This window comes from Eucyclogobius newberryi, unplaced genomic scaffold, assembly GCF_026437365.1.
Source record: "Eucyclogobius newberryi isolate DKJ021-1_F unplaced genomic scaffold, fEucNew1.0.hap1 SCAF_16, whole genome shotgun sequence".
NCBI classification, from domain to species: Eukaryota; Metazoa; Chordata; class Actinopteri; order Gobiiformes; family Gobiidae; genus Eucyclogobius; species Eucyclogobius newberryi.
The window spans coordinates 21,105,663-21,120,077 of record NW_027315790.1 but is presented as its reverse complement, the minus strand read 5'-3'; the positions used below and the strand labels follow the sequence as shown (position 1 = coordinate 21,120,077).

Sequence of the window (14,415 nt, the reverse complement as noted above, 5' to 3'; positions counted from 1 at the left end):
TGTGATTGTGTGTGTGCAAGAAAAGATTTTAAATACATAAATATAAAGTCATTTTATGGGGCAGACAATAATTGTTTGTGGTACACTTTAAATAATCCCATGCCTACAAGTATGCCAAGGTCTGCATTATAGTTCAGGGTTATATTTCCTACCCAATGATCAACTAAACTTGCATAGTTTTATTTTATGCATGAGTAGGTTTTGTATCCAAAATGTATAAATGCCTGACAAATGTTGCCTTGTTTCTTTGGCTCTAACGGTCAATTTGATCCATACCAGTTTCAGACAAACAACTGTCAAATTAATGTTGGTAAATACATTTAAAAAAGAACACTATACATAATAATACAATAATAATGAGCAGAAAGTTGCATTGCAGTCACCTCATATAATAGGCAATACATGACACAGTGTTGGTTTAGAAGTTTTAGCTCTCATTGTAACTTTGTGCAAATTATCTTTACTTTTTACCAGCTTTTCACCCCAACGTTGTATCAGGTTTTTGCAAAGATTTCCCCTGGGCGCCGGCAAGTATGTTGCTTTTAATTTGAACTTCTTTATCCACGCCTGTGCTGCTGCAGATCAAGGTCAGTCTTCTTCACAGTGACAGCGGTGGAGGGCTGGAAGCTAAAACAAAAGAGCATAAAAGCCAGTGAACAGAGGTGTGAGGATGGCTCCGTGTTATTGATCAGTGCAAAAAGGCCTTTTGAGAGGACGTACTCATCTGGTCCCTTCTGTTCCACGGCACCTTTGTTCTCCAATGCTCTTCTCTTTTCCTGCCATCACTTGCTTTCCTTAATGGGCATTGATTTAGATTTAGGAACATACTGTACCTTTACCGTTGTGAGCCTTGCTAACTTTACCTGGCGTTTGTCTTTATCTTCCAAACTATTTTTTGTGTTACAGTGCTGTCTGTGTATTCAAAAAGTAACTTGATCAAATGGAACATGAATTCTTGTTTCGCTTAATATTTGACTTTCCGAGTACCACCAAATCTAAATGTGAGTTATATTAGGCCTTGATTATGGATGAATTATGGTCTAAAATGAGACTAAACATGGTCTAAAATAAGACTTCACCTGGTCTAAAATGGTCTAAAATAAGACTTCACAAGGTCTAAAATGAGACTAAAAATAGTCTGAAATAAGACTTTACTGGGTCTAAAATGAGATTAAACCACGTCTAGAATGCAAATAAAACAGGGCTAAAATTTGACTTTACCAGGTCTAAAATTAGACTAAAGATGGTCTAAAATAAGACTTCACCAGGTCTAAAATGAGACTAAAAATGGTCTAAAATAAGACTTCACCAGGTCTAAAATGAGACTAAAAATGGTCTAAAATAAGACTTCACCAGGTCTAAAATGGTCTAAAATAAGACTTCACCAGGTCTAAAATGAGACTAAAAATGGTCTGAAATAAGACTTCACTGGGTCTAAAATGAGACTAAACCAGGTCTAGAACGCGAATAAAACAGGGCTAAAATTAGACTTAACCAGGTCTAAAATGAGACTAAAACAGGTCAAAAATGTAACTAAACCAGGTCTAGAAGGCGAATAAACATGGTCTAAAATGAGACTAAACATGGTCTAAAATGAGACTAAACACGAACAACAAAAACTCAAATAGAATTGTCTCTAAATAAAACAAATAAACTTCCCATGAGGCAGGGCGTATCCCATTGTACCACAGTTAGAGAAACACTGTTCTAGTACAATCCCATTGATAAGTACTTTCCCAAAGATTCAGCCAAAATGGGACTTCACTTCACATGCCTTACAGTCCGTCAACCTCTCTCACTGTAGCTTGCTGCTGGTGCACGGCCTGATGTGTCACAAGTTTAGCAGCGTGACAGTGATGTTGGACATGTAATGATTTTCTATTGGCTGTCAGCCCCTGAAGCCTAACGACCAATTATTGATCTGACCAATTAGCATTCGCACCTTTAATTAATACTGAGACCTGAAGCCCATTCACACACACACACACACACTCGGCCTGCAGGTTTTAATGAACGCTGAGAGGAGAGGAGGCTGTGAGCGGAGATAACGTCAGACAGAGCGAGACAGACAGAGGAGAGAGGTCAGGTGAGAGCCACTGCAGTTTCATAGAAGGACTAATGACTTGTCAGGGTTTAATTGTACAGTGACTTTCAGGAGGAATATAAACAAGTTCCATCATAAACAAGGCTTTTTCTACATGGTAAAACCGTTATCAGTGTATTAGCATTGCATATGTTTGTAAAAGATGAACGGTACATCAAGAGCGGTGTAATGTTTGTGAATTCATACCTTTGATAATCAGGCTAATTCAATATATAAAATCTTTCGAGATCAAATCAAAGAAAGTGTCATAGTTATGTTGAGCTGTGATTGCTTCTCTCTTCTGTCATTCGTTTCGTAGTTAATTTCCATGTCCAGTGTTTAGAATGTAATTAGAAAGCTATTATCTGTTCTTCCATGGGGTCCTTTCCCTCTGAGGCCATGTTTTTGATAGAATGTCATGTGGCAAACCAACATACAAAACAGTTTGAATGCAATTGGTGCGCCGTGACCTCTGAAGAGAGCCGCTGCAAATAGTTATTTGCTGGCAGAAAATGCCACCGGAAATTGAATGACCAGTGAATCCAGTCGTATTACTGTCACATTTTATTATGTCACAATATCAAATATTAGTGTTACGGTTATTGTGAGAGAACAATTTAATTTATGATTACTGACACCATTACTAATGTGAAATCCTTATCATTATTATTTTATTCACAATGACTAGATAATAATTATTATTCTTTAAACAAATGGTAAAGTAAAGTTAATGTAATATAACCAGCTAGATGATAATTGTTGTGAGTGGCTTGAATTTAAATTAAATTATTTCTTATTTTTTCTTCAAAAATTATTATTTTTATTTTTTTGTGACCTGAATGATTTCAATTATACTCTTGACCTCCCTTTTTGCAAGCTACAATATAAACCCTTCAAAAGTTTGTAACAAAAACATTCTTAATTCAGGAATAGAGTCAAAAAGTCAAGTTTTTTTTAAATGGAGGAACTGGGATTAGCCTCAAAATATCGCAAAATCTAAAAATCCATCTAGTTTTGGCAAATGAGAACCACTCAGACACACTTGAGTGATATCAAAGCCTGTATACATATTCACAAATGCCTTTTACATGATTTGTTTGTTTCATTGGTGATTATGAAAATCCTGATTTTTAGGACAAATACTTACAGAAATGTTGACGCCAGAATCGTTTTTTCACTGTATCTACACATATATTACATACTTGCCAACAGATTATACTTTTTGTCAAACTCAAACGCAATTTTAAAGCTAGAGCATTTTATTTTTCCACATCTCTTTTAATGGAGAAGCCTTCAAACTGAAACTCTACCCCACAAAAGTATTGCTTATTTTTGTTATGACAATTTAAAACTATTAGTATATCTGACATCAGTTCATCATTAACACTGTGGACATTATGATATGTTAGAGGTTTTTTTGTGTACACAGATTTCTTTTTAAAATGTCATCTCTGATTTCATCCTTTTCTCATCAAACATAGCGTTGGCTTTTGATTTTTCAAAGCGCTGAGCTAATACTGCTGTAAGCGCCCCACAGCAGCAGCGGCCTGTAAACAACATACAATTAAAGAGCAGAGGAGAAGGTGTTGGTCCATATTTTTGTTTGTCTCTGCGGCTGTATTTGAGTGTCTAATGAAGCCCTATTGGCAGGATGTCTTTAGGGAGAAATCTAATGGTTTATTGACCCGTTCCTTGCAGAAACATTGATCACCACATCAAGAAACTACGCCCGCATGGACTCACAGCTCCAACACACATTTAATCTGGTTCCACACGGACACACTTACAGGCTTTGCTCTGAAGTGCAGGTAAAGGGCTCATAGTTGACATCTGTGTGTTCCTTTGTCTCTGTCATTTTGATCGGTTTGTTCAATTACATAGGGGAAATTGAGAAGCTAAAAGGAAAAATGACATTCAGCAAATTGTCCTTAATTCATATTCAGTCTATAAATATATGGTAATTCGGTCAGACTATTATTGCTATTACTGTTATTGTCCTTCAAAATAATTAACTTTTTTTTCACCCTCTTGACTCTAATTGTATATGTCTGCCAAAACATATCAACAAACACAATCGCTACATTATATAACACCTTATTTTTCTACACGGTGTGATTTGGTCACTTTACTGCGCCATGACTCAAAATAGTTGAAAAACACTGCTCCACAGTTGGAAATGCATTGGATAGTGTTATTCGTCCAGGCGTGATTCATCATAGATATTGTTTCAAAGGTAGTCATCTGAACAATGTTCAACAATTTCACTGAAAACCATCTACCTTTGAAATCGTTTCTATGATCGTCTCTCAAATGTTAATCCTGGAGTTGTTTACAACGAGCACTCTGAACCGAATCCTATTTTTTAAACAATAACAATGTCACATTTCTTTCCAAAAATCCAAACCCAGTCTTTGTGTATTGCTTCCTCCAGGTGCTCCAAGTTTGTTGTATTCACTGGTTTCATTTTCCACATTTTGAGGACTTTTTGCCCATTCAAAATGTGATGTATTATATCTTAATGTCTCATCATTCTGAAACACATGGATGTCAAAAACAAGTCATCATGGTGGCTTAAGTTTGTGTGAAGGTCCTTTCTGTGTTGTGTTTGCCCTGTGTTTGTCATAATTCCCCATCAACTTTTTTTCATTGTTTTGATTATATGTTTATTTGTAATTTCCAACCTGCAATTCTAAAAATAGGTTTTGAATGTTAGCTGTCTTACAGGTTTTTGTCTCCCTAAACATAATTTATGCAGCCTTGTAATCTAAAGAGACTCTTCTCCTTCATGCGCCATCATCCTATCGACCAGCGGTAATTACGGCCTGCTCTGAAGTCCCCAGCACCACGGGAACAAGGACAGCTCCCATACTACCAGGAATTGTGGCTTTTGTGGCTGAGCCGGGGCATGAAGTCACAAACCCCACAGAGACGCACACCAAGCCAAGTCTGTATGTTTGATCGCCACAAGAGGGAGCCGTCATTAGTAGCGCCTTCGTCTCTTCTGTTTGGTCTCACCTTGACCCAGATCTTACTGTCTTCTGCCACTTAGTTTGTTTCTTTGCACTGATGTGCTCGTAATGAATGATAATGACTTAATTAGACCAGTACAAAGCAGCTACTAATTTGTGGCATCTAAAGGGAACAGCAGTTAGCATGTGCGCGGCGCAATCATCTTAGCCATTCAAGAATCAAGGGTACAGTTTAGAGTGAAGGGTATTTTTGAAAGGTTGCATTGTTTGAACTGTCATCATACAACATTTTTCCCCACAAAATGATTATAACCTTATCTTCAACCTATATAAGAGCTTCCGATTCACATTTTAATGTTACGACCGTTGTGAGAAGAACATCACGATCTAACAATTATTCACAATTATTGGCACAGTACTTTACATGTAGTTTAACTTTTAGTATTGAAAAAAGATTGAAATAAGATTGAAATGAAATAACTCATTGCGGCTGCATACACTTCTCACAATTATTATTCTTTAGTTCTTACAAATATGTTCAATTGTCGATAATAATCTTAGCATTCCCATCTATAGAGGATAAAATATCTTCTGACTTTTAAAGGACAAATTCAAAGTGGTTGCTTAGTGAAAATCTATACTTATTTTTTCCCCCTCTCTCTCATCCCCCATTTCCCACTCATCTGTCCAGTCTAATAAAGCCTGCAGGCCAAAGAATCTTGAAAAGAAAATCTATAGTTATGTTTTCATCCTCACTTCCATGTGAATACGTATAAAAATGGAATAGAAAAACCCTCTGCAATAGATGCCCTGTTTCCACAATTCCTTCACCTGATATTATTTTTTCCTTTTTACTATAAAGCTCCTTATTTTCCCTTGATTACTAGAGATGTTGTGCATTTGCCTGTGCCAGCGATGCTCAGGAGCTATTATGAATCTAAGGTAGCTCATTAGACAGGGCCAGGCAAACAAACTGGTGTTAAATGAGTAGTTGGGGAGCCGGAGATTCTTCAGCGCCGTTCTCCACAGGGATCCACACGCCAGGGGGAATTAATGCTGAATAGTTTTCTTCTTTCTATTGGGGAATGAGAAGTTGTGATCATATGGCCTTCGTGACCATTTGTCTATTATTGTTTCCCCCAGTGTTTCCTTCCCCTGGATCACATTTAATGACCACTGCAGACTGAACACTCTTTGGAGATTCTTTTATATGAGACTCTTGAGTCCGACAAAATTCCTTGTGCCTGTTTGTCATGCGTTGTCATTGTAAGAGCTCGCAAAGGCAGCCAAAAACTAAAGAAATGCTTCAAAATAAAAGGACTCGAGTAGAAGTACAAAGTAGTGGTTCAAGAAATGACTGAAGTAAGAGCACCTCCTACCTCCTAAATATGTTTTTCTGAACAGTTAAAACATTAAGTAATGCACAAAATCCTGTATTTTCCAACGATAGACCACAAAAAAGCTAAATAATATCTGATGGATTAAAATACTACTCAAGGAAGACAACAATATATTTGCTTATGCATTTCACAGGACAAATGAAATGCGCTCGTACACATGAATTCTTAATGGTTATGGCCCATCTGGCAGTGTAAGCCACTGTGCATACTGCATTGAAAATCATCCAATAAAGATGTGTTTCTTAAAGACAGTAAAGACAATATCCCTATAACAGACTGTATTATACACATTATAAAACATTTAACAGAAAGTGTCTTAAATTCAAATGGCAGCTTTCATCTTGGCTATACAGTATATCCATTGGTAATAATTCCAGTTGATCCATGTTGTGATTGTTGGCCTGTCATTAAAGAAAACTGCCAGTGACCGAGCTGGAGTGACAGTTGGCAGGACAGCTCAGCAGCAACTTTTCTAACAATGAAGGAATTATTTTGAGGTAAAAAAAAATAAAAATCCTCCAGTCAATTCGACAAAAACATGGATACAGTTGACTGCCGCTGTACTTTCCCACCATCATACCGTATTAAATTGGCTTCGTAACGTTAACTAAACTTTTGTTGAACTTTTGTTTTTGTCTTCCCTGTCAATGTTCTGTGGCTACAGTTACCAAGTTTTCAACATTGATTGTCAGCAAACCTTTTGTATTTGCATTTAATATTCAAAATCCTTTACTTCAGTATCTCCAGTATTTTTTCTCTATATTTTGGACTCTCCTCATTCAAATCGCACTGGTTTCCATCCATCGATCCAAAGGCGATGTATTTAAAGTGCTGTAAACTTTTTATTGGCCCCCAAATGTTTTACAGCACAAGATCTTTAAAGTCTTAAAAAAGGGTTGTCCGGAGTGTTAAATAAATCTGGGTGACAGGTGCGGGGTTGAAAGTTGACTGCCAGTCGATGTTTTTTACAAGTCGTGGAGGCACAAACACATATCTGCCGCTCACAGATCTGCGGACTCATCGGTTAGGGCCGCTGTTAAACTCAAACTTTTTTTTTTTTACAAGAGAAGACTTTAGGGTACATTTTCTTTAACTTGTTTTCTAGTTTGACACAATGGAAAGTCATATACATGTTTGTCTTCAGTGGCTGTGTAAAAGCTGCTTTTTTACACTGTGTACGGCTGATGGATTTACATGGAACAATGTGGCAAAGTGTTCATTCTGGATGTTCAATAACGTGCTAAATGAAGTACATTTTTCATTTGATTATTATGAACAAATTCAAATGACGCCAGACAGTTATTTTTGTGCTCTATCTGCTCTTTTAATGCTTGATATAAACCAATTTATGTCCCAATATTAACAGTTTGGTTATATATTTTTCACACCAGCCGAGTGTTACTGTAATTTTGTCACAGATAATTATTGTTTCAGCCCGCTGCTTTTTGAAGGCTTTTCTTTTTTTTTAACACATAAAACACGGTGCATAGATCAGTGCATAGAACACAACACGGAAAGAGCAAAAAAAAAAAAGAATAACACAACACATCTAGACACTTTTTTCCATAAGTCCATTTTCAAATTAAGTCTGAATGTTTTTTGTTTTATCCTTTCTTTTTATGTCAGTTATAATTTGTGTCCAGTCCGTGATTGTTGGTTCAGTTTGTGTCAGTCATTTCTATGTGATGACGTTCTTTCCTGCTGCCAAGTGTTTAGTCCAAAGGTATCCATTTAATGTATCTATAACAGGAGTTTTGAGGCCCAAATACAGTACATTATTTCTGACGTCAAGTGAGTCGCCAATGCCAAAAACAGACAGCCGGGTTTATCAATCTCAATCTGAAGGCTAGGTCTTAAAAATTACCAGTTCATATCATGTCTGTCTGTCTTTATCAGTCCTTCTCTCTCTCTGTGCTCTCTCTTCTCCTTGTTTCTCATCCAAAACTCCAAAGCTGCGTTACTTTATCTTTTCCCTTGTCCCATGCTTCCAACTTGGAACGTGCTATAATTACTCATCTAGGGAGGAATAAAGCCCGGTAAACTGCATCTATGTTGGCCCGCTGTTGAGAAAACCGGGTGCATGCATTCCCCAACAGTGTGTGAGTGTGGGCGTGACAAATGCAGATAGTACTACAGATGGACCATAAAGGCAGTTGCTTGTAATGAAGCAACTGAGACCCAAATCATGGTTATGGTAAACTTGGGAGAGCGGAAGCGATAGCGGGATGGGCAGGAGAGATGGATGGATGGAGAAAAGGAAAGTGGAGGGAAGAGAGAAGAAATAAAGAGTGAAGCTTGCTGCTATAAACCATGGAAAGTAGTATGGCGTTGCCGCGGGCTACTGAATAAACTTGTGTAATGAAACTGTGTGATGTTCACCATAAAGCTCAGAGGGCAGGAAATGGTTGTGAAAAGAATGGGTAGAAGGGGCTGTATATAAGTGGGATTGGGCAGAGCAGGATTGGGCAGGGCGGTGTCGGGTAATCAAAGTTGAAGTAGATTAGAGAGCGTGTGCACAAGTGATAAAAGTGAGTGTGTAACAAAAGGAGGATAAAACGTGACTGTATGTCACAGTATGTCTGCATATTTCACTGGACAATATCACACAATAAACATTCGTTTTTTTGTCCTATGGCTTTAAAAATCACTTTCCTAAACACAAACAAAACCGGATTGGAGTTATTTAAATTTAAAACAAAAATGGTTTAATGTATTCCTCCTAAAAAAAAACTCTGCTTCAAAACACATGCTTTTACTGACATACAGTTGTCTGTGAACCTCTCGATTAAAAAGTCCCAAGCAGATAATTAACAATGAAGTAATAATATAATATCGAACTCAATTCAAAATTCACTATTTGCACAGCCCTAATCTCACCTTCTTAAGATCATTGTATTTCAAAAGAAACACAATACATTCTGCTTCTAGTGAATCAAGCAAAGCAAGTATAAACACATTTGATGGTGTGGTCTATTGAATTTACTCTAGCCAACTCTCCTGTTGGAGTTTGTCTTATCAGTTTGGACTGGCAGCAGCCTTGCCAACATTTTCTTTGCCATAAACAAACTGCTAAAGAAATATAGAAAAGGGTGTTCTAGTTTCTAGGAACTTTTTTCAATCATATCAAGGCTTACTCTCTACAATATCTTGGGAGAGTTCTTGTAATTGGGGACCACAGTGCAGGGTTGTGTGCACTGGTTTTAGGTTTTTTTTGTTAGTGCCAGTGGCTTGGAATTGTGTGGATCCTGAGCAGTCTTTGAATGAGAGGAGAAAATCGTTTTGCTAAAGACCCAGATAGACCCCTCCAATCCTGCTCCTCCTTATCTCCACACAGCTACAGCCAGGTGCACATGGACAAGAAGCCATCCAACGCACTTTTAACACACACACACACAAACACACACTTGAACCTGGGGTCATCCATCACCATGACGACCCGCTGTGCTGCTTTCTGATTGGGTGACGGATTTGGCCCAGTGCGATGACCTGAGGACCTATTGATTTTGGCAGGTCCGTGTGGTCGCACTAAGGGTACGGGTGTTTGCAGTTCAGTGCCCTATCAGCCACACTGTGAGTAGGTTCAGCTCATACATCAGTGGACCATGCACCAAGAGTTAATGGGATAAACATTCTGGTGCTAAAACAGAACTTAAGAAATGGACAATTTGGCCTTTTCTTCTTCTGGTTTTGTTGTAGTTGTACTGACAAAAATGATGAAAATAGATCAAAAATAGGTGTTGGATACGTAAGAGTGTTACACCCTGGACACTACAGGGTGGAACAACTTGGGGAAAATGTAATTATTTTTTGACTAGTATTGTTAACTAGAGTTCGGCGATATTAACATGTTTTCATGTTTTATTTTTAATGGGACAGTGCATATCAATCAACATGATCACATATACCAGTATATAAATATACCAGGTTATAAAGGCTAGTTTCCAAAACTACACATTCTGACATTCTGCAGATTTGATTGTCCAGGAGCCAAAGCTGCACTGACCAAGAGAAGGTTCTAAGTGTTACGATGTTCCTAATATTGGCTGGGACAGTGTTCCAGGTGTGAGCTGCCCTCACAGAGAAGCCCATCTTCCCAAAAGTAGTTTTTTCTGACAGAATATCACAAACACCTCTGCTTTGGGCTCATGTGCCTTCACTATCTTTAAGATGGACGAGGAGGTGGAGCCAGTCCATGAATCATTGTATACACAAGAACAATATTGTGAAACTTAACAATGATATTCAGACATATAAAAACAACATAAATGTTTAATTGTAAAAAAAAGTATTAATTGAGTTGTCTCAATGTTGATATATTGCCCACTTCTAAATGTAATCATTATGCCATACTGGACCCGGACTTTTTTTCTTGTAATCCTATGTAACAGACAATTGATCATTGTTTAATCATTTCTTAATTTATGGTCATAACCACGAAAGGCAGTTTAGATAGACATAATACTTGTATGTTCTGAAATAATGTGCCACCATTATAAAACGCTTTTGGACTATGGTATTACAGATCAAGATGTTTAATTCATTGAGATTAAAAAATGCAATAAATCTTGTTAAACTCCCATAGGGCTACAATTAAAATGGTCTATGATTGAGCAGATAATTCATACTTTTGTGTATTTTATCTTACTAATACAGGCAAGAAAATATTGGTTTTCATTTTCCAATTCTCTGCAGGTCATTTACTACACAGTTCATTGACACGAGAATGAGATTTTCCTCTTTGTCCTCCTTGTCCTGTGGATAAAGTCAAACTAGAAAAATACAGTTGGCCAAATGTAGTTAAGCTTTTGTAATGGAAGTCATAAAAGCCATTGTCTAAATAAATGGATCAATCAGACTTACCAATATTAGAATCATCTAGACGCTTCATATTGCCAACATCAAATCTTCTTTACTGCCGGCAGCGTGGTGAATAATCATTGCACAGTCCTGCCATCAGAAGGGAAAAGATTGCCTTTGGGAGTGCATTTAAGCTTTTAATTTGAAGTATAATTCCAAAGTTTGTGAACGATTTTCAAAAGTTCCCAGTGACATTTGGAAGAAAGAAGTCATCTTGGTCTCTCATTTTGGAGCACAGTGAACCCAAAGCAGGGATTTTCAGACTGCGTTTTCATACTTGAGCACCGCATTTGCTTTTCTCATTTTTTATAAAGAGGAGTCATTTCTATTGCTGTTTTTTTTCTTTTTTCTTTATAGTATTGCTTTGATCCTGATGTATTACCAGTTTAGTTGCGGGTTAGGCTTAGTTTGTCCATGTTCAAGCCCTGGTTTACAGCAGCTTCAGCTACAGCCAGGTTTATGATTTGCCTGCCCAGCTAAGGCCTTGACAATACTTTATTAATCAATTTCAATACCAAGGCATGTACTCGATTATTGATACTGATTTCAATACCCCAATGATAATTAAAATGCTATATCTTAGGTCATGGTTGTGTACAATAGACATTTTCATCCTAAAATGATTCTAAATTCTTTATTTAACATTGCGGGCTTATTAGTAGTTCTGGTCAAAATTGATTTAATGTCAGATTTTTGAATACTTTTGACAACCCTACATTGGGGACACTGGTGTACCCAATGCAAAACCGCTTGCATCCCTTGTAAAATCAGCACTGAAAGAACCCTCATAGTCTGGGAAATTACCCAAAGTCCGATTCCCTCAGCCACAGTGAAAAAGGCACTTTAGACCCCACAAATTGTTGGCGTTATAGAAGATTGCCATTATTTGCTTTCTGGTGTTTATCACTCCTTTAATTCATAAAACCATGTATCTAGAGACTATAATGCCAACTGTCATCCTGTCCAACTCCCCCAACATTAACCTCAGTGCATTTGTTTTTCCTTTTCCCCCTAACTCTCTATCTGTCCAAGCAGTTTCCTCCCCGTATCAATCAAGTTCAAACAATAAGACTGCAGTTGGTCCCTGTTCACCCATCTACTTCCTGGTTTATGGCCTGTTAAAGCCTTCCATTCAGTGCCTGATGTGGCTGTGGTGTGTGGCTGTGGTGTGTGGCTGTGGTGCGTGGCTGTTGTGTGTGGCTGTTGTGCGTGGCTGTGGTGCGTGGCTGTGGTGTGTGGCTGTGGTGTGTGGCTGTGGTGTGTGGCTGTGGTGTGTGGCTGTTGTGTGTGGCTGTGGTGCGTGGCTGTGGTGTGTGGCTGTTGTGTGTGGCTGTGGTGCGTGGCTGTGGTGTGTGGCTGTTGTGTGTGGCTGTTGTGCGTGGCTGTGGTGTGTGGCTGTTGTGTGTGGCTGTGGTGTGTGGCTGTTGTGCGTGGCTGTTGTGCGTGGCTGTTGTGCATGGCTGTTGTGCGTGGCTGTTGTGCGTGGCTGTTGTGCGTGGCTGTTGTGCGTGGCTGTTGTGCGTGGCTGTTGTGCGTGGCTGTTGTGCGTGGCTGTTGTGCGTGGCTGTGGTGTGTGGCTGTTGTGTGTGGCTGTTGTGTGTGGCTGTGTTTTGTGGACACAGATGTTAACATGGAACACACGTCCATAAGTCGCACAGAATGGCAGATGTGTCCAGGGGGGATAGTCTTATTAACTATAAAGCACTTGAATTGCCTCTCCTCTGTTTGCTGGTGTTGGATTTCTATTGACTGCTGCACATATGAGATGCACTGCTTCCTATGTGGGATTCTGCTTGCTTTGGCAAAATTTACGACGTGGTTTAAGTACAGGCGAGGTTTAATAAATCAAAGCACAGGAGGAATAAATGTTAACATATTATTGTTATTTGATGTAAAAATCTATTTCTTTTTATCTTGTCAAGACAAATTCACTTGAATAGTTTTCCCTCTGCTGAAACACACACACACACACACACACACACACACACGCACAAATTAAAGTTCACTCATCTTGGACCTGGTCATTTTGGTTGTTAGTCGCACCAAGGAGTCAAAGGAGTCCAGAGATTTGACAAAACCTAATGTATTACTTTCTCCAAACCTTGTCCAAACACTGTAAGCCTTGTATTGCCAAACTTCATTAATAATAAGGCCTTGAATGATCATGAAACTATTGTTATTGCAGCCAGAAGGTTAAGCCTGGGACTCTTTCTGGCACTTAACTGTATGCATTGCTGAGCAAGAACAACGTCTATTAATTTATTGGATGACATCTACGTCCAGGGAAATGTTTAATTAAACTTATTTAAGGTACAACCTCACCATTGTACTTTTCTGTTTTCTTTTGTGCAGAACTTCAGAGCTCTTCGTGCGGTAACCCTGGTGTGCCACCCAAAGCCGTGCTGAGCGGCGGTGGCAAGTTTGCCGTGGGCAGTCGTGTGCACTACAGCTGCGTACCAGGTTACGTTTTGGACGGCCATGCTACGCTAACGTGCATCACAAACGCTGGCAACACTGCGGTGTGGGACTTCCCTGCCCCCATTTGTCGAGGTATGTGATTAAATCTGTGGACGTGTTTGCATGGCATGTGATTGAGTCGTTCTTTCGTTGCGATGCGGCAATAAAACATGTTGTGAATTAAAGGATAAGTAAGTATAAAAATCTACCAACGAATAAAACTTTTGCTTTACTTCCCCTTTGGAGCACTGAAGTACTCGGAGAAAATTGGCTGTATTGAGGTACATCAAATAATATGGTACATGGTGGAATTTCACAATTTGTTGATGAAAACTGGATCTTGAGCAAAATATACAGCCTTTATTATTGCTCTTTCCCTTCAATAAATAGTATGGTATAATTAAAACTTTCCAAACTGTTTGTGTGTGTGTTCCAGTCCCGAACCTGATGCCACATTAAACATTAAGAAATATCTAACTAATTCATGCCCAATTTAACAATAAGTCACCACAAACAGCCCATAGTTACACACAAAGACATGATTTATCACTTACTTCTTCTTTAACTTTGCAAACTCAAAATGCAATTTTTTTTTGCTGGAGACAGAAAGACAGAGAGACGTGTGTGTGTTTGTGTGTGTATGTCGGGG

At 38.5% G+C, this 14,415-nt stretch overlaps 1 protein-coding gene across 3 annotated transcripts in view; it reads left to right on the top strand.

Moving 5' to 3' along the window:
• The window catches only part of LOC140361954 (CUB and sushi domain-containing protein 3-like), a 408,691-nt gene that overhangs the window by 132,187 nt on the left and 262,089 nt on the right, over positions 1-14,415 (top strand). For all 3 annotated transcript variants that reach the window (XM_072447874.1, XM_072447872.1, XM_072447871.1), the window contains exon 4: positions 13,662-13,859. In XM_072447874.1, coding sequence (XP_072303975.1) covers positions 13,662-13,859 — 198 coding nt within the window. The remainder of the gene's footprint in view (positions 1-13,661; positions 13,860-14,415) is intronic.